Raw genomic sequence first — 17,128 nt, forward strand, 5'->3', positions numbered from 1 at the left:
TGGCCTTGAACTCCTATCCTCCCAAGTACTGGGTGGGGGGTCTGTTCCACCACGCCCAGCTTATGCATTGCAGCAGGTGGAGTCAGGACCTGTGCGTGCTTGGGGAGCTCTCGACCCCCACAGCAGCCTGTCTGTCCCTCAAGCTCTGCCCTCAGTCGTGCCTGGCTACTGCTGGCTGGGGCACCAGGTTGTCCCTGGTGGTCCCTGGAGCTGGGTCTAGGGCAGGAAGTGTAGTCAGACACGCCTGCTCACAGAAGCCCCCATTGCCTGCAGATCTGGGTCAATGAACAGACGAAGCTGGTGTACTTCCAAGGCACCAAGGACACGCCCCTGGAGCATCACCTCTACGTGGTGAGCTACGAGTCCGCTGGTGAGATCGTGCGGCTCACCACGCCTGGCTTCTCCCACAGCTGTTCCATGAGTCAGGTAGGCATGCCACACTCCTGCCCACCCGAGCCTCCCAGGGGAAGAATGAGGAGACTGCTCCCTCTAATCCAGTCCACAGCCCTTAGTCTCTCAGAACATTCTAGAAACCAGGTCGATCCCTGTCTATCAAGGATGAGGCCTGAGTCCGTGAACTGGGACAGCCCCTGACCATCCCTTTTCTCATCTGCAAAGGGTGGTGGTGGTGACCTGCCGGGGAGGGGGGGGCTGTGCAGGGTTCCTGGGGAAAGGCGGAAGCCTGCCCCTGTGCACTGAGCGCCACCCTGCCTCCAGCAGAACTTCGACATGTTTGTGAGTCACTACAGCAGCGTGAGCACGCCGCCCTGTGTGCACGTGTACAAGCTGAGCGGCCCTGACGACGACCCGCTGCACAAGCAGCCACGCTTCTGGGCCAGCATGATGGAGGCAGCCAGTGAGTAGTGCGGCCTCCCTGGCAGCCACCCTGACACCCTGGGGCAACTGCTGTGACAGTACCTCAGAAACCAGATCTTTGGCAGGGAGCTCAAGGTCAGCTAGCAGAGGGGCTTCAGAAAAAGATAGTTCTGAGAGACCGCCTTAGAGCCTGAGGTCCGCCAGGACTCTACCCCACGAGATTTGGAGTGCTTATCAAACCACTGTCCCAAGCTGTGCCTTGCAAAGACCTCCAGTAGTGGCTAGGGCTCGACTGCAGGGTGCCAGCATGCCTGGAACCATGGTTCCATCCCCAGAACCCAAGTGTGGTAGTGCACACTGTCATCGCAGCCCTCAGGAGGCAGAGGCAAGAGCACTGTATCTGGGTCCAAGCCAGCCTGGGGCACATAAAGAGATGGGGTCCCAGGAAAGCAAGGCCTTAGCCCACCACAGCAGCTGACCCATGTGGCTGTGTGCCAGTCCTTGGAAAACCCAAAGGTAGCCACGGTCAGGGGTGACTGTGCCACTTAGACCAGCTTAGTCGCTCTTCCCACAGTGGCTAGGCTGGTGGAGGAATCCTGTGGGGTGGCCATGCCAAGGGGATTGCATGTCCCCCATGGAGACCCCCCCACAGCTCCCCCAAGATCATCTTCCAGGCAGAAGCATTGGGGGCAGATGAGGTCCACAGGCCTGGGTTTGGGGTGGGCATGGCCCTGCTGGCCACTCTCAGTACCTTTGTCACCGCAGACTGCCCCCCGGACTACGTACCCCCCGAGATCTTCCACTTCCACACCCGTGCTGATGTGCAGCTATATGGCATGATCTACAAGCCACACACCCTGCAGCCGGGAAGGAAGCACCCCACTGTGCTGTTCGTCTATGGGGGCCCACAGGTGGGTGCACCCTGGCCCTGCCTCCGCCCCCGCCCCCCTGCAGCTCTCACCGCCCACCTTCCCTGCAGGTGCAGCTGGTGAACAACTCCTTCAAGGGCATCAAGTACCTGCGACTGAACACGCTGGCATCCCTGGGCTACGCGGTGGTGGTGATCGATGGCCGGGGTTCCTGTCAACGGGGCCTGCGATTTGAGGGGGCCCTGAAAAACCAGATGGTGAGTCCTCTTCTGCAGTGTGGCCCTTGGGAGCAGGTGGGTTCCACAAACACGGGTGCTCTCAGGCCCGAGCATACGGCTGGGGAGAGGATAGTGGCCAAGACACAGCAGGATGCTGTGGAGCTTCTTTGGTCCATGGGAACCCAAGGGTGGGTCTGATGGGCGTGTCAGAAGAAGGAAGCTTATAGGGTGGTGAGGACACTGGTGTCGAGGGCAGTGACGTTGGCAGTGATGGGGATGGTGCTGATGGTGTTGGCAGTGATGGGGATGGTGCTGATGGTGGTCGTGATGATGGTGATGGGGATGGTAGTTGCGATTGGGATGATGCTGATGGTGCCATCCCTGCAAACATAAGAGAGCAGCTTCAGCAGTGCCTTCCTGGGCAGTGGTACTTCAAGTACTGCTTTAAGTCTAAGAAGAGAGGCTTCTTGCTAGCAACAAGGTGACCAGGTGTGGGATCCTGGTCACTTCCTGGTGGAAGTCACAGAGTGCTGGGTTTCCACAGGGCCAGGTGGAGATTGAGGACCAGGTGGAAGGCTTGCAGTACGTGGCCGAGAAGTATGGCTTCATAGACCTCAGTCGTGTCGCCATCCACGGCTGGTCCTACGGTGGCTTCCTCTCACTCATGGGGCTCATCCACAAGCCACACGTGTTCAAGGTGAGTCTCACTCCTGTCTAGCCCCCTGTGGCCCGATGCCCATCTGCCCTTGATCCCATGTCCCCACCCAGGAGCCCCAGCCTGGAGCAAGCACTTTGGCAGGGGCCTTGCCACCTGGCTATCTCTCCCCGCAGCCACCCCACGAGGCCGAGTCCCCCTCCTCATTGCCTGCCACCACCGACCCCAGGATGGCATCCGCCAGCAGCTCTATGTGGGAGGCCAAGCCTGGGACCCCCGCCTCGGAGGGGCAGAGGTGGGGCATGCTGTGAGGAGCAGCAGGGGGGCATAGGCCCCGGGACTGGCAGGGCACTGCGGGGCGGCGGCCATGAGGAGGCGGAGGAGGCAGGAAGGTGGGACGGGCCCTCCCTCCACACCCTGCGTGGAGTGCAGCTCAAGCCCATGGGAACACATCTGAGGGCCCCCTGCAAGCCACCACCCTCATGCATGAGCTGCCTAGCCCTCTGCTGAGGCCTGCAGTTCCAGCCAAGGCCAGGCACCAGATCCAACACCTTGACACCTTTCTCCTTCTCTCTTCCTGCCCTATCCATCCCTTGTGTCTTCCAGGTAGCCATTGCTGGTGCTCCCGTCACTGTGTGGATGGCCTATGACACAGGGTACACGGAACGGTACATGGATGTCCCTGAGAACAACCAGCAAGGTTATGAGGCAGGGTCGGTGGCCCTGCATGTGGAGAAGCTGCCCAATGAGTAAGTCACCCACGCGCCTACCATCCACTCCCCAGTGCTATTCCCTGTAGCTTCCAGACTCTCATCCTCTCTGCCTGTGTCTCCTGGTACCTCCTGCCAGCTAGCCTGGAGGTGCGGGATGGTGGGGACAGGCTGTGGCACCCTGCTTTCCTGAAGCGCTTGCCCACACAGTTCTAGTAGCCCTGTGAGCTCACGTCCAGCCTTGTACAGCCCATCTGTACCTGAGCTCCTCAGGTTGCATGGGCGTGGGCACTGTTCACACACACTCACTTTGCAGGTGACAGTGGTCACAGCAGAGGGGCAGCCGCTGGTCAGTGCAGTGTGGCGTTGGCATCTCCGCCTCGGGAATGCCCACCATTGTCTGCACCACTGCAAGGCTCCTGCAGTCAGCCCGCTCACTGCTCTGTGGAGGCCGAGACCTCACTGCTGTTGGGATGGCAGGACGGAATGTTCTAGAGCTAGAGGTCCGATGGGCGTATAACTTACAAAGCCACACCGACTCCAGATGTTGCTTTGTCACTCATGGGAACCATTAGTGCTCCAAAAAGTCAGTGTATGGGGGCTGGAGAGATGGCTCAGTGGTTAAGAGCACTGACTGCTCTTCCAGAGGTCCTGAGTTCAGTTCTCAGCACTCACATGCTGGCTCACAACCATCTGTAGTTTAAAAAAAAAAAGAAAATAGCTGAGCCTGGGCCCCATGGTAGAGCCTGTGACCAGCATGCAGGAGGCCCCAGGCCCTGCCCAGCAGCACAGATCCCAGACATGGCAGCTTATGCCTGTCATCCCAGCACTCAGGAGGTGGAGGCAGGAGGATCAGAAGTTCAGTGTCATCCTTAGCTACATGGACAGTTCAGGGCCAGCCTGGGCTACATGAGACCCTGTACCTAAAATAAATAAATAAATAAATCTGATGTAAAAGAGAAAATTCACCTTTTTGGTCACCCCTACCACCTTGGATATTCTGAGGAGGCACAGGTGACTGCTGGCCGGAGCACAATGTGATGGTCAGTGCTGGTGGGATGTAGTGGTAATATGCTTCCAGAACGTTCTACCACAGCAGAATGCCTGGGCATGGGGCCACTTCTGCCCTGCCTGCTGCATGGGGGCCAGGGAGAGACTCTGTCCCCTGGAGGCCTCACTCCCGTCCCTCTCCTCCAGGCCTAACCGCCTGCTCATCCTACATGGCTTTCTGGATGAGAATGTCCACTTTTTCCACACAAACTTCCTCGTGTCCCAGCTGATCCGGGCAGGGAAGCCGTACCAGCTCCAGGTGAGTGGTTCTGGGGGCAACGCTCTAGTCTGAGCTCCCAAGGGTCCTGTGTGTTCAGTCACGTATTTGTTGACCAGCCTGTGCCAGCAACTGCCACATCCCAGGTCCTGCTTTGATGAATCTATCTACAGGCTTGGGGGGTGCCCTCACAATGATTAGAAACCCTAGAGGACTTCCCTGAGGGAGGGGACATTTAAAGGTGCAGGAGCTGGTGAGGACTGAGGCCCATGGAGCCCTAGACCCTGGGTCAGTCAGCCTGGGAAGTGAGGGTGATGGGTGGGTCCTGCTGGGCAGAGCCTTGGCCTGAGGGGTAGAGCAGAGGTGGTGCTTCAGCAGTGAGGGGAGAATGGACCTCAGTGGGGGCCCTGCCTGGAGGATATCCTGTCAGACTGTGGGGCACAGGACAGTAGAGGGCAGCACTCTCTGAAGGAGGTTGAGGGGCAGTATATCCTCAGACTTGTGACGGTGGGGGGGCATGGGTTATAGAAGGCACTGGGGAGAGGAGAGGAGGCCAGTGGCTTTCATGCGTAGGTGGCAGCTGTGATCTGGGGAAGGGACCCCCAGAGCCTGGATGGTGCAGAGCAGGGTCCCCAGTGAGCCTGTCTACAGCCCTGCCTCTTCCTCTTCCACAGATCTACCCCAACGAGAGACACAGCATCCGCTGCCCCGAGTCTGGGGAGCACTACGAGGTGACATTGCTGCACTTCCTGCAGGAGCACCTCTGACCTCTGCCCTGATGCCGCCGCTGCTTTTCTTGCATTTTTTTAATCTTTTAGTTTTTGAAGCTTTCGATTTGTTTGCTTGCTGCTGCTTGGGGGCCAGAACAGAGGTGGTGGCCCCCATGCGGCCCTTCTTGGGCTGGTTAGGAGTAGACCATCACTGGGCTCACAGCTACAGGGGCTGCCAGGGTCCCAACCTGCAGCACCATCCCAGAGCAGAAGCATGTGATACCCCCCACCCCCCACCCCCACAGAGTCGTGTGTTTGGGGAGCATTTTAAATAATTATTTAAAAGACAGGAAGCAAGCGGTACCGAAATATAAAATTGGAGGTACGGCACTGGGCCGCTGGGACCCAACGCGCCCTCCCAATTCCCAGGCTATGTGGAGCTGCCAAGCCCTTGTCGGGGCACCTTTTGCCCTGCCTGTCTCCGCCCGACTTCTCCAGCACCACCCAGGGGTGCCAGGGTCGGGAGTAGGACCCATCCTGACCTCAGGGGTGTAGCCCTTCCCAGTCCCCTCCCACCAGAGTTCGGTCATAAAGTAAAAAAGTTAAAAAAAAAAAACACAAAAAACAAAAAAAACAAAAACAAAACAGAAACCACCTCTACATATTATGGAAAGAAAATATTTTTGTCAATTCTTATTCTTTTATAATTATGTGGTATGTAGACTCATTAAACGATTCCAGATGGAAATTGTGCCGTGTGAGGCTCCTTCTCAAGCTGTGTTGGCTTCAGGGACTGAAGGATTGTAGGGGGCTCTGTGGGATGGGGGTGCTGAACTGGGAAGGGGTACGGGGTCGCTGGGGTGCATAGGATACCCCATCCCACCCCTCGGGAGGTGGAGACCATAGGATTAGGAGTTAGTTCAAGGACATGAATGTGGATGTCTCCAGAAGCCAGAGCTGGGTATGAGCCTATGATGAGGGTGTGTGGAATTAAATCTGAGTCTGGAAGAGCAATGCCTGCTCCTAACTGCTAAGTCATCTCTCCAGCCTCCAAAGTAATGAAATTGTTAAAGGCTGATCATGGTGGCTATCCTAGTGCTTGAAGGCACAGGCAAGCGGATCTCTGTGAGTTCTTAGCCAGCCTGGTCTACAGCGAGTTCCAGGACAGTCAGGGCTACACAGAGAAACCCTATCTTTAAAAACCAATAATAATATGAATTTAGTAAAAAAAAAAACTTATTAAAGATGAAACGCTTCCCCCTAAGACCTATAGCAGAGACAGGAGTGGTGAGGTGGAAATCTCACTTGGCTGGTGGCTTCTGCCAGGTTCTGTTCCCACCCTGGAAGTACACGTGTGGCCTGTGTACCTAGTGAAACAGCTCACCTGAGTGGAAGAGAGAACCGACCTGTGAGCTGCCCTCTGCCTTCAGACACCGAGTACATAAGTGTAAAGGGACAGCCAATAGTGAGAGGAGGGAGGGATGGGGAGTGAGGGAGCAGGTGAGTGAGCGCGGGGCGGGAGCAGACAGCATCCTCAGAAGTACTGGAGGCTAATGTTTTATGCTACGTATTTATTTCCTGTTCTGCATGGCTGCTTGCCCAGCTCACATGCAGTCAGGACAACTTGCAGAGTCACTTCTGTCACCATCTAGTTCCCCGGGGCTGAAGCACCAGTCAGCAATCTTGGCAGTCTTGGCAGCAAGCCCCTTCCCTGTTACTCATCCATCTCGCTGACCGACTTAAGTCTCATTTTTAACCATCAGAAAGCTGGGAATATTGCTCAGCAGCACAGGGCTGGCCAGGCTTGCTTAAGGCCCCATATTCTAGCCCCAGGACAGCTAAGAAACACCTGTGACACACAGGAAAACTGCAAAAGTGGAGGAGTCCACTGTCGCCTGCATTGCGAAAGCCTCCTTCAGCACAGGACACTGACTGCTGGCGAAGGCGGGAATGGAGCGGAGCGGAGCGGAGTCTGTCCTGATAACACCTGCAGGATCCTGTAAGCGAACAGCCACTTGAGGCCACAGAGCCTGCTCTTCAACCATAGACCACATAACTGGTGCCAGGCGTAGAGGTCAGGGCAATCACCTAGCACACAAAAAGCCCTGGTTTCCATCCCAGCTGTCATCCCAGCATTGGAGAGGTGCAGAAGCATCAGGAGTTCAAGGCCATCCTTGCCTTCAAACAGAGTTGGAGGCCATCCTGACATAAAATGAGCCATCAGAAAAATAGAATAAACACATTTATTTTACTGTGTGTGTGTGTGTGTGTGTGTGTATGTTCTGCCTGGTCTGTGCACCACATGTGTGCCTGGTGCCTCCAGAGGCCAGAAGATGACGTCGGATCACCTAGATATGGAGTTAGAGAGATTGTAAGCCGACATGTGGGTTCCGGGACTCAAACCTGGATTCTCTGCAAGAGCAGTCAGTGTCTTTAATTGTGGAGTCATCTCTCCAGACCCCACAATAAAATATTTTTAAGCCGGGTGGCGGTGGCGCACGCCTTTAATCCCAGCACTCGGGAGGCAGAGGCAGGCGGATCTCTGAGTTCGAAACCACCCTGGTCTATACAGCAAGTTCCAGGACAGGCTCCAAAGCTACAGAGAAACCCTGTCTTGAAATAAAAAAATTAAATCAAACTTAAACTATAAACTGAAGTAAAATAAGTTACAAAACGAAAAATAATCAACAATTTTAAAAATCAAAAATTGAAACTATTAAAGATAATCTAACAAAATAAAACACAGTCAACCCCCATGCTGCCTGAAAGGTGGAGACCTGGAGTCCATTTATGAGATATATGTAAAAATACCGGAATAGCTTTTTCACCCTAATTACAATGGCGTCAGATATTTTTATATGGGGAACCAGTACTTGAGCCGGAAAAAGGCAAATGTTACCCCCTGAGCACCGACACAAATTTTCTCCATTCATCCGAGGCCGCCAGTCAGAGGCGCCGTCTGGCATCACGTGCCGAATTGTGCCCCGCCCCAACATGGGGGCAAGAGCTGCGACGTGTGCGTCACTGTAACGAGACGACGCGTCCCGCGCAGGCAGCTCCACGTGTCCCTCGCCGCGCCCCGTCGGCGGGCGCCTGCGCAGTGGCCCGGAACCAAGATGGCGGCGCCCAGCGGAGCCCTCTGGACCGCGCTGCTCCTGATGACCGTGGCACTGGCGTTGGCGGGCGCCGTGTCCGAGCCCACCACCGTGCCGTTTGACGTGAGACCCGGAGGCGTCGTCCATTCCTTCTCCCAGGACGTCGGACCCGGGGTAAGTGCCGAGCCTCCCTCGGGGACATCGCCGACCGGGCACTGCCGGGATTGGGCGGAGCCAGTACCGGTTTGTCCCAGAGCCCGTCGGATGGCAAGGGGCGGGGTTACCCGGAGACCGGCAACTCAAAGGGGCGTGGCTGCCTCCGCCGCCGCCTGTCAATCACTTTCTACCTACACGGCATCCTCCCCTCGTCCAACACATTCTGGAAAACGGGATTCTGGGTGATGAGAGCCGTGGGTCTCAGGAGACTTCACTTCATCATGCCGGTCCCGAGAGGGTTGCTCATGAGCTCGGACCAGAAAGGAAACACCCCAGGCTTTACACGGGTTCGGCCACTCCGCTCTCATGGCTGTGAAGCCGGCAGCCAGCCTAATCTCGGCCTCCCCAATTTCCCGGTGACAGCTGTGTCCCTGGTGACCATTTCCTCCCCAATTTCCCGGTGACAGCTGTGTCCCTGGTGACCATTTCCTGAGAACATTCTTATTTTTTGTTTTCGTTTGTTTGTTTTTTGTTTTTCGAGACAAGGTTTCTCTGTAACTTTGAAGCCTGTCCTGGAACTAGCTTTTGTAGACCAGGGTGCCCTCGTTCTCACAAAGATCCACCTGCCTCTGCCTCCCTCCCGAGTGATGGGGTTAAAGGCGTGGGCTACCACAGCCCGACTTGAAAACATTCTTGTAGCCCAGAGCTTCCTGGCAGGTCTGTGTTGCAGGAAGGAAGCAACAAAGACTCGTGTGTGTCAGGCACTCCCAGGTACTGAATCCAAAACCAGTATTCTAAAGGGTGACTGCTAAAGGCCACATGACCTTCCCAGGTACCCCCAAGGATTATACAAAGTTCCCTGCTCTGGGGAGGAAAGAAGTCAGAGGACTTTGTAGAGCTTTTCTTTTTCTTTTCTATGATACTGAGATGGAACCTAGGGTCTCACACAGGCCAGGGTTCTACCCCATCTCCAGCCCCTCGCTGGGGGATTCTAGGCCAAAGCTCTACTGCAGATGTACATCCAAGGCCTCTTTCTACTGTTTTACATTTGGCACAGCATCTTGGTAAGTCACCAAGACTGGCCTTCATCTTGCAGTTCTCCGGCCTTGGCTTCCCTGGTTGCTGTTAAACCCGGAGAGGGAGCATTCTGGCAGCCATCTGATTAGAGCAAGCTATATTTAAAAGTGCACAAGGGGTGGCTGGAAAGATGGCTCAGAGGTTAAGAACACTGGCTGCTCTTTCAAAGGTCATGAGTTCAATTCCCAGCAACCACATGGTGGCTCACAACCATCTGTAATGATATCTAGTGCCCTCTTCTGGCCTGTGGTGTACATACATAATGAATAAATAAATCTTTTTTAAAAAGTGCACAAGGGACTGACTGGCCAGACAACTGTCTCCCCTCACTGGCTTTTGAGGTCCTTTTATAGAGAAGCATTAGGATTTCTAGAAAACAGCTGTTGAGATAATTGGGGCACTCAGGAGTCAAGGTAGATCAATGCAAGAACACACTGTGTGGAAAGAAAGTTGTCACAGGCATCAGGAGTTCAGCGAGGCAGAGGAGGTCAGATGTTCAGCATAGGTTGAAAAGCGTGTTTTCTAGGATAAAGGCTTAGGAAACCGAGACTTTTATGTCTGTAAGGCATGGAGACTTAATACCAATGCAGTCAAGGTGACTCCTGTTGGGTTTCACCTGTCGCTGAGGTGATGGGCATGCACCCACCTCATGCACATGGGTGCAGCATGTTGGGGTCTTGATTCTGCGCAGTGAGACACTGGCTTCTCAGCCTCCTTCTCTTTCTCTTTTCCAGGGCAAGTTTACATGCACATTCACATACGCTTCTCAAGGAGGGACCAATGAGGTGAGTCACTCAGGGTCTCAGGCCGCTGGTGTCGGGATGTGGCTTCTTTCACGTGTGGACGTGTTCTTGGCAATCAGCACAGAGACGGTGCAGGCTCAGTGCATTTTCTTTCTTTTTGATTTTTTTTTCCCCCAAAAACAGGGTTTCTCTGTAGCTTTGGGGCCCTGTCTTAGAACTCTCTCTGTGAGGACCAGGCTGGCCTTGAACTCAGAGATCTGCCTGCCTCTGCCTCCTAAGTGCTGGGATTAAAGGCATGCGCCACCACCGCCCAGCATTCTTTTTAAATTTTGGAAAAGATTTATTATTTTTTTAGTATGTATGGGTATTTTGCCTGCATGGTGTCTTTGTACCACATATGTGCTTGGTGCCTGTGGAGACCGGAAGATGGAGACACGGCTCCTGGACTTGAAGGTACAAACAGCTGTGTGCTGCCATGGCTTGTTGGCAGATCAGCCATTCCTCTTAGCCTCAGAGCCACCTCCCAGCCCTGTGTTGTGTATAGACTGGGTCACACTGCAGCCCAGAATAAGCCAGCCTTCCATGTTTTCCAGGCTGATCTCAGTCTTTGGGCAGTCCCCTGCCTCCCATCTCTCAGGAGTTTGACTGACAGCCTTGAGGTGCCATTCCTGTGAGACTTTCCTCACTCCAGAAATGAGGTAGCTTGTCAGTCCATCATCCATGGTTCAGAATCCCGGATGACCCTCGTGTGCTACGTGAAGGGGCAGCCAGGGCGTCCCCACTGCTGCCCCGGTCCCTGCGGGCGAGTCCAGTTACCACAGCAGGAGGGTCAGGAAAGCCTGTGGTGCTCATGGCTGGACTGGAGCTGCCTCCCTCTGCCCCGCAGCAAGGACAGTAGGTAGGTAGCTCAGTATTGTAGCCGAAAGCACTGGGTTCTCATTCACAAGAGCCTGAAAGGACCACAGGCTGCCTTGGCTTTTGCCTCATGGAGCCAGTGACCTACAGTGGCAATCCCTGACTATTGATCCGTGTGTGATCAGTGAGCACTGTGGTTCTTTTGATCCGTGTGTGATCAGTGAGCACTGTGGTTCTATTGATCCATGTGTGATCAGTGAGCACACTGGTTCTTTTGATCCGTGTGTGATCAGTGAACACTGTGGTTCTATTGATCCGTGTGTGATCAGTAAGGCACTGTGGTTCTTATTTGTCAATTTGTTTTTGTCAAATTTGTTGGTGCTTTTTGACAGAATCTCATCATGTATCCCTGCTCTACTGGCCTCAGCGTCCTGAGTGCTAGATGACAGTGCCACTAACCGTGGGCAGTGGGATATTTGTTATTTCATGATGGTCTGTGCCTTAGGAGGCTTGCCTGAGTGGTCAGCCTGGGACAGTCCTCAGGGCAGCCTGTGAGCTGGCAAGGGGGCAAACTCCCATCAAGACCACCCCCCTATGTAGAATGCAGAATGGTACAGCAGTATAGGGAGCATTAAGGCCGATTGCCATGCATGCCATGTGCCTGAGCACCACACCCAGAGCTGGTCACTTAGGGGACATGGTGGTGGCTATGGTACCTTGCACGCGAGTGTTCTGCGCAGAGCTTTCCATGGGGCCGGCCAGTGAGTGGAAGTGGCTCAGTGTCCGTGGACGGATGGGCATGCACAGCCCAGCACCTTGAGTGGCGTTACACATGGACAGGGATAGCAGCCCTGCCTGTGGCGTGGAGTGAGTTGAATATGGATATAGCAAGGGAAGGTAAAGGGGAGAGGCTGCAGAGGGCCTACACCTTCAGCCAGGGCACTCACACCCAGCAGAGAGCTGTCTCTACAGACCTTCAGGCAGTAACAGACCAGCAGTAGATGCAAGATGGCCGTCAGCTGGCGTCTGCGAGCAGCCCCACGACAAGCATCCGGCCTCTTTTCCACTGTAGGCACGATTTCAAAACACATAGTTTTTAACATGTATGTATAGTAAGGTGTGTGAATGTGTACACGTGGGTGTGTTGCCCGCTGAGATTCCCTAGAACTGGAGTTACGAGTGGTTGTGGGCACGCTCTGGGTGCTGGGGACTGAACCTGGGTGTCCTAGTCAGGGTTTCTGTTGCCTTAACAAAACACCATGACCAAAGCAAGTCAGGGACAAAAGGGTTTATTCGGCTTACACTGCCACACTGCTGTTCATCATTAAAGCAAGTCAAACAGGGCAGGAACCAGGAGGCAGAGCGAGCACAGAGGCCATGGAGGGAGCTGCTTACTGGCTTGCTCCCCATGGCTTGCTCAGCCTGCTTTCTTATAGAACCCAGGACCTCCAGCCTGGGGATGGCACCACCCACAGTGGGCTGGGCCCTCCTCATCAGTCACTGATTAAGAAGATGCCCTATAGAGGCTGGCTGCAGCAAGACCTTCTGGAAGCATTTTCTCAGGCGAGGCTCCTTTCTCTCTGGTAGCTCCAGCTTGTGTCAAGTTGACATGACACGAACCAGGACAGCAGGTCCTCGGGAGAGCGTCTGTGTGGCTAGCTGCTCAGCAGGCCTCAGTCAGCTCGGCTGTTCTGCTGTAGCCATTGCTGCTGGTTACAGGCTGGGACCAGCACTCCCCCAAGGCCTTGGAAACAAATGACAGCTTCTCAGGGAGCTCAAGGGACAAATGACAGTGACAATTTCCATTACACGGAGTGGAGTGTGGCCCGATACCTGCCACAGCCAGACAAAACCTCAGAAACACTGCACTCAGTGAAGAAGTGAATGTGCTGGGACCGGGAGGGATTCAGGGGAAGCTGAGCACGAGGCTTCCCTTTTCGCTGATGGAGTAGAAGGTCTGGATGCATGGTAGTGAGGGCTGCACTGTGGGCCTGGCCTCACTGATTGCGTTTTAACATGAATGGTCCCGGGAAAGGAAAATTCCCACTTTATTTTGTCAGCGGGTTTAGGAGTTGGCTGTGCTTGAGATTAAATGAATATAAGAGGGGCCAATAGCAGGTGGGTGACAGCACTCTGCAGGCTGAGGCAGGAGCATCAGGAATTCAAGGTCACCGTCAAGAATAGCTTGGGCTGGGCTGGAGAGATGACTCAGAGGTTAAGAGCATTACCTGCTCTTCCAAAGGTCCTGAGTTCAATTCCCAGCAACCACATGGTGACTCACAACCATCTGTAATGGGGTCTGGTGCCCTCTTCTGGCCTGCAGGCATACACACAGACAGAATATTGTATACATAATAAATAAATAAATATTTAAAAAAAAAAGAATAGCCTGGGCTACAGGAGACCCTGTTCTAATGGAAAAGCAAGGCATTTCTCAGATGGGCTGCTTTCCGGGCACAGGCGCCCTGGAGTAGCCTGCCAGTTCGGGATTAGCGTGTCTGTGGACCGACCCAAAACCAGCACTTTGACCCTGGCGTGAGTGCAGTTGGGGCTCGCGGCTTACCTTCCAGGCAGAATGTATCCAAGCAGCCACAGGGTCCCCTTGTAATTGATGTAAACACGGCCTGCCCTAGCATTGGAAAACCTCTTCTTTGAAGCCATGGAGAGCAGTAATGGGAGCACCTGGATGAGGACCTGCGGCCAGGGCTGGGGATACTTGCTGTGAGAACTAGTTGGTTAGGGTTTTTGTTGTTGTGTTTTGGTTGTTTTATGTGTATGGTGTTTTGTTTGCATGAATGCCTGTGTACCAGCTGCATATCCTAGTGTGTGTGGAGACCAAAAAAAGGCATCAGGTCCCCTATAACAAGTTACAGGTGGCTTTGAGCCTCCGTGTGGTCCTGGAACAAAACCTGTGTCTTCTGGAAGAGTGGCCTGCGCTCTTAGGTGCAGAGCCATCTCAGCCCTGGCTGCTGTGGGTTGTTGTATGAGTCAGGTTTTCATAGTGTAGCCCAGACTGGCCTTGAACTCAAAGAGCTATCTGTCTGTCTCCTGAGTGCACCACTGTGCCTGTATTGCTTTTGGTTTTTTGAAACAGGGTGTCTCATGTAGCCCAGGCTAGCTTCCTATGTAGCCAAGGCTAACTCCTGATTGTCTCGAGTGCTGGAGTGACAGACATGCTCTACTGTGCCCTGTTTCTGGGGATGGAGCCAGGGCCTCATGCTAGACACTGACCCACAGGCCCCAACCCTTATCTAATTTTTAGACAGGATTTCACTGTTGCTAAGCTGGGAGCCATTCACAGGATGTCGTCCTTTATGGGGAGAAAGTGACACAGGCAGTGTCTTGATCCACTGTAGGACAGCGTGTGGCAGGCGTTGCAGAGAGGCCTACCTGTTCTTGCTCAACAAGCCTATCCTCTCTCCCCAGCAATGGCAGATGAGCCTGGGGACAAGCGAAGATAGTCAGCACTTCACTTGTACCATCTGGAGGTGAGCTGCAGCCACTGCATATGTGCGGGTGGGGGGGTGTCCTGCAGACACTGTGTATGCACGGGGCTGGGGCGGGAGTGGTGGTGGCCTGCAGACACTGCGTATGCACAGGGCTGGAGGGGTGGCCTGCAGACACTGCATATCCACGGGACTGGGGGGTTCCTGCAGACACTGCATATGCACGGGGCTGGGGGTGGCCTGCAGACACTGCATATCCACGGGGCTGGGGGGTTCCTGCAGACACTGCATATGCATGGGGCTGGGGGGTGGCCTGCAGACACTGCATATCCACGGGACTGGGAGGTTCCTGCAGACACTGCGTATGCACAGGGCTGTGGGCGGGGGAGGGGGTGTCCTGCAGACACTGTGCATGTGCACACCACATTCAATTCAGGACAAGTGGGGAACAGACTGGACAGTGACCCTGTGATCCTGGGGAAGCTGCCAGTCTGTGTATTAACACCATAGCACTAGGAAGGGGAGGGGAGGAGGGCGGGGAGCTGGGAGTTAGGTCACAGGGCAGGAAATCACCACAGTGCTTTTTGGCAAATTTTAAAAATTGAGATAGAGCCCTGCCTTCTGTGACGTACAGTCAGCTCCTGTTTCTCATGATCTCCAGCCCTGGGAAGGCAGAGGCAAGGGGATCAGGAGCTCAAGGCTAGCCTTGGCCAGCTTGGGCTACCAGACACCCCGTCTCCCCTATCCCCAGGAGCTGTTCCCTTCCCCTTCATCCCTGGCACACACAGAGCTCCTTACCATCTCTGACTTCACTTTCCTGGAGATTCCTACCATGGAGTCCCACGTCACCAGGCTCTTTCTGGGGCCTCAACTGGGTCCTACCAGCGTTGACTGTCTCCCCACAGGCCTCAGGGGAAGTCCTACCTCTACTTCACACAGTTCAAGGCTGAGGTCCGGGGTGCTGAGATCGAGTATGCCATGGCCTACGTGAGTGCCAGTCTCGGGGACCTGAGGACACCAATCACTGCAAGGGACTTAGCCATCCCACTGACCCCCAGGGCTCCCACATGAGTTGGGAACCTCAGCAGAAGGCCTACAATGTGGGCTTTTGGCCCATCCCTCTACATAGACCTGCTTTGCCCCAGGAGGCCAGAAAAATGGGGAGGTTGGCATCAGAGGCACCCTATGGAATAATGGGAGGAGCCAGGGTGGGGCAGGGTAGCCTCGGTCTTCTCCTGTCCCTCAAGTCAGCCAATGACTTGAGTACCAGAGTACCAGAGCCATGTAGCAGCCTCCTCAAGAGTGTTACTGGGAGCCAAGGTGACACGGAGGCTGTCTGTTACCTGTGAGCTGACCCTCCTGGGATCCCTGCTGGGAATGCCTGGCTTTAGACCACAGAGCTCAGGAGACAAACCGAGGGGACTCGAGGGGCTTCCCTCTCTATTTGTATCTACTGAAGTGTCCTGTTCTCTTTCAGTCTAAAGCTGCGTTTGAGAGAGAGAGTGATGTCCCCCTTAAAAATGAGGAATTTGAAGTGACCAAGACAGCAGGTAGGTGAAGATGGGACCCAGCAGGTGGAAAGCATGCCAGCACCTGGCAAGGGGCATTTGCAGAGAGGTGGTCGAGGGCCTCATGACGACGCTGAGAATCAGAAGTGCTCTCAAGAATGGGAGGTGTGCTAAAGAGAAGCCACTTGCAGTGTGGACTCTGTGCTGCAGCTGTGCCAGTCAGTTTAGCTGGTGACATCCTAGGTACTCACCTGCACTGGTCTGCCTTCTGCGGCAGCGGATCAGAGGCACTCTGAGGGAGACACTGGCAGACTTCTGGGGGGGGGTCCTCCTTGGCCACACCCCTAGCCCTCTGTAATTTCCAGAGTAGCTACGTTGACAAGCCTGGCACGGTGCCTGGCTCTGCAGTTTTCCACTGTCATTTCACCCCCTGCCCTGCCACGGCCCCCTCTGCTGGCATCTGCTGTGCCCCCTCTGCTGGCACTGCCCCAGTTCCAGCATTTCATGTGGCATCTTGTAAGGGCCCAAATGTGCTTATGTCTTACAGTGTCTCACAGGCCTGGGGCCTTCAAGTCTGAGCTCTCCAAGCTAGTGATCGTAGCCAAGGCAGCACGCTTGGAGCTGTGACCCCCGCCTGTCTGGGCGCACTGCCCACTACTTGTCTGGACGCTGGTGTTGCCCTGTTTGCAGCTCACGCTGCAGCGCTGCTGAACTCTGAGCCTGTCACCCATCTCCCAGGTGCAGGGCATGCTGGGGGCCGGTGGGGAGGCCTGGCTTTGCGCAAGTCAGGCATGGTTTCCCCTCTGAGCTGCAGGTGAGCGTCCCATCCCAAGGCACCTCCATTCAAAAGGAGGGGAAGAGACGGAGCAAATAAACCAATAAACAACCACCCCAGCTGGGGCTCTCTGGGCTCAGGACTCAAACTTGGACTCCCACTGCCTTCCACGGTAGCAGCAGCAGGCATAGGCACGTGTCTCCCCCAAGAGTGACTATCACACAGCCC

General features: G+C 54.8%; 2 protein-coding genes across 4 annotated transcripts in view; both read left to right on the plus strand.

Annotated features, from left to right (window-relative positions):
• Dpp9 (dipeptidyl peptidase 9) overlaps nucleotides 1–5,993 on the plus strand; it is a 29,241-nt gene extending 23,248 nt beyond the window's left edge. For 2 of the 3 annotated variants that reach the window (XM_085692366.2, XM_048427520.3), the window contains exons 14-21: nucleotides 274–426; nucleotides 721–856; nucleotides 1,582–1,727; nucleotides 1,796–1,942; nucleotides 2,448–2,600; nucleotides 3,165–3,307; nucleotides 4,466–4,577; nucleotides 5,210–5,993. In XM_085692366.2, coding sequence (XP_085548492.2) covers nucleotides 274–426; nucleotides 721–856; nucleotides 1,582–1,727; nucleotides 1,796–1,942; nucleotides 2,448–2,600; nucleotides 3,165–3,307; nucleotides 4,466–4,577; nucleotides 5,210–5,302 — 1,083 coding nt within the window. In that variant the 3' untranslated portion in view covers nucleotides 5,303–5,993. Of the gene's footprint in view, nucleotides 1–273; nucleotides 427–720; nucleotides 857–1,581; nucleotides 1,728–1,795; nucleotides 1,943–2,447; nucleotides 2,601–2,734; nucleotides 2,854–3,164; nucleotides 3,308–4,465; nucleotides 4,578–5,209 lie in introns of those variants that run through there. The other variant, XM_048427521.3, reaches the window with a different exon arrangement.
• A 2,336-nt stretch (nucleotides 5,994–8,329) lies between these two features.
• Mydgf (myeloid derived growth factor) lies at nucleotides 8,330–17,048 on the plus strand. Its single transcript, XM_048427529.3, has 6 exons — nucleotides 8,330–8,514; nucleotides 10,308–10,358; nucleotides 14,598–14,659; nucleotides 15,523–15,604; nucleotides 16,095–16,167; nucleotides 16,673–17,048. The coding sequence occupies exons 1-6, from the start codon at nucleotides 8,362–8,364 to the stop codon at nucleotides 16,750–16,752; spliced, it is 501 nt and encodes a 166-aa protein (XP_048283486.1). The 5' UTR covers nucleotides 8,330–8,361; the 3' UTR covers nucleotides 16,753–17,048.
• The last annotated feature ends 80 nt before the right edge of the window (nucleotides 17,049–17,128 follow it).

Source organism: Myodes glareolus, chromosome 8 (assembly GCF_982192425.1).
Source record: "Myodes glareolus chromosome 8, mMyoGla1.1, whole genome shotgun sequence".
Taxonomy (NCBI): Eukaryota; Metazoa; Chordata; class Mammalia; order Rodentia; family Cricetidae; genus Myodes; species Myodes glareolus.

Excerpts from the sequence above, each read along its gene's own strand:
- Mydgf (XM_048427529.3), top strand. The coding sequence starts at position 8,362 with ATGGCGGCGCCCAGCGGAGCCCTCTGGACCGCGCTGCTCCTGATGACC. Across the intron at positions 10,359-14,597 it reads CTCAAGGAGGGACCAATGAG|CAATGGCAGATGAGCCTGGG; the intron begins GTGAGTCACTCA and ends CTCTCTCCCCAG. Across the intron at positions 15,605-16,094 it reads TCGAGTATGCCATGGCCTAC|TCTAAAGCTGCGTTTGAGAG; the intron begins GTGAGTGCCAGT and ends GTTCTCTTTCAG.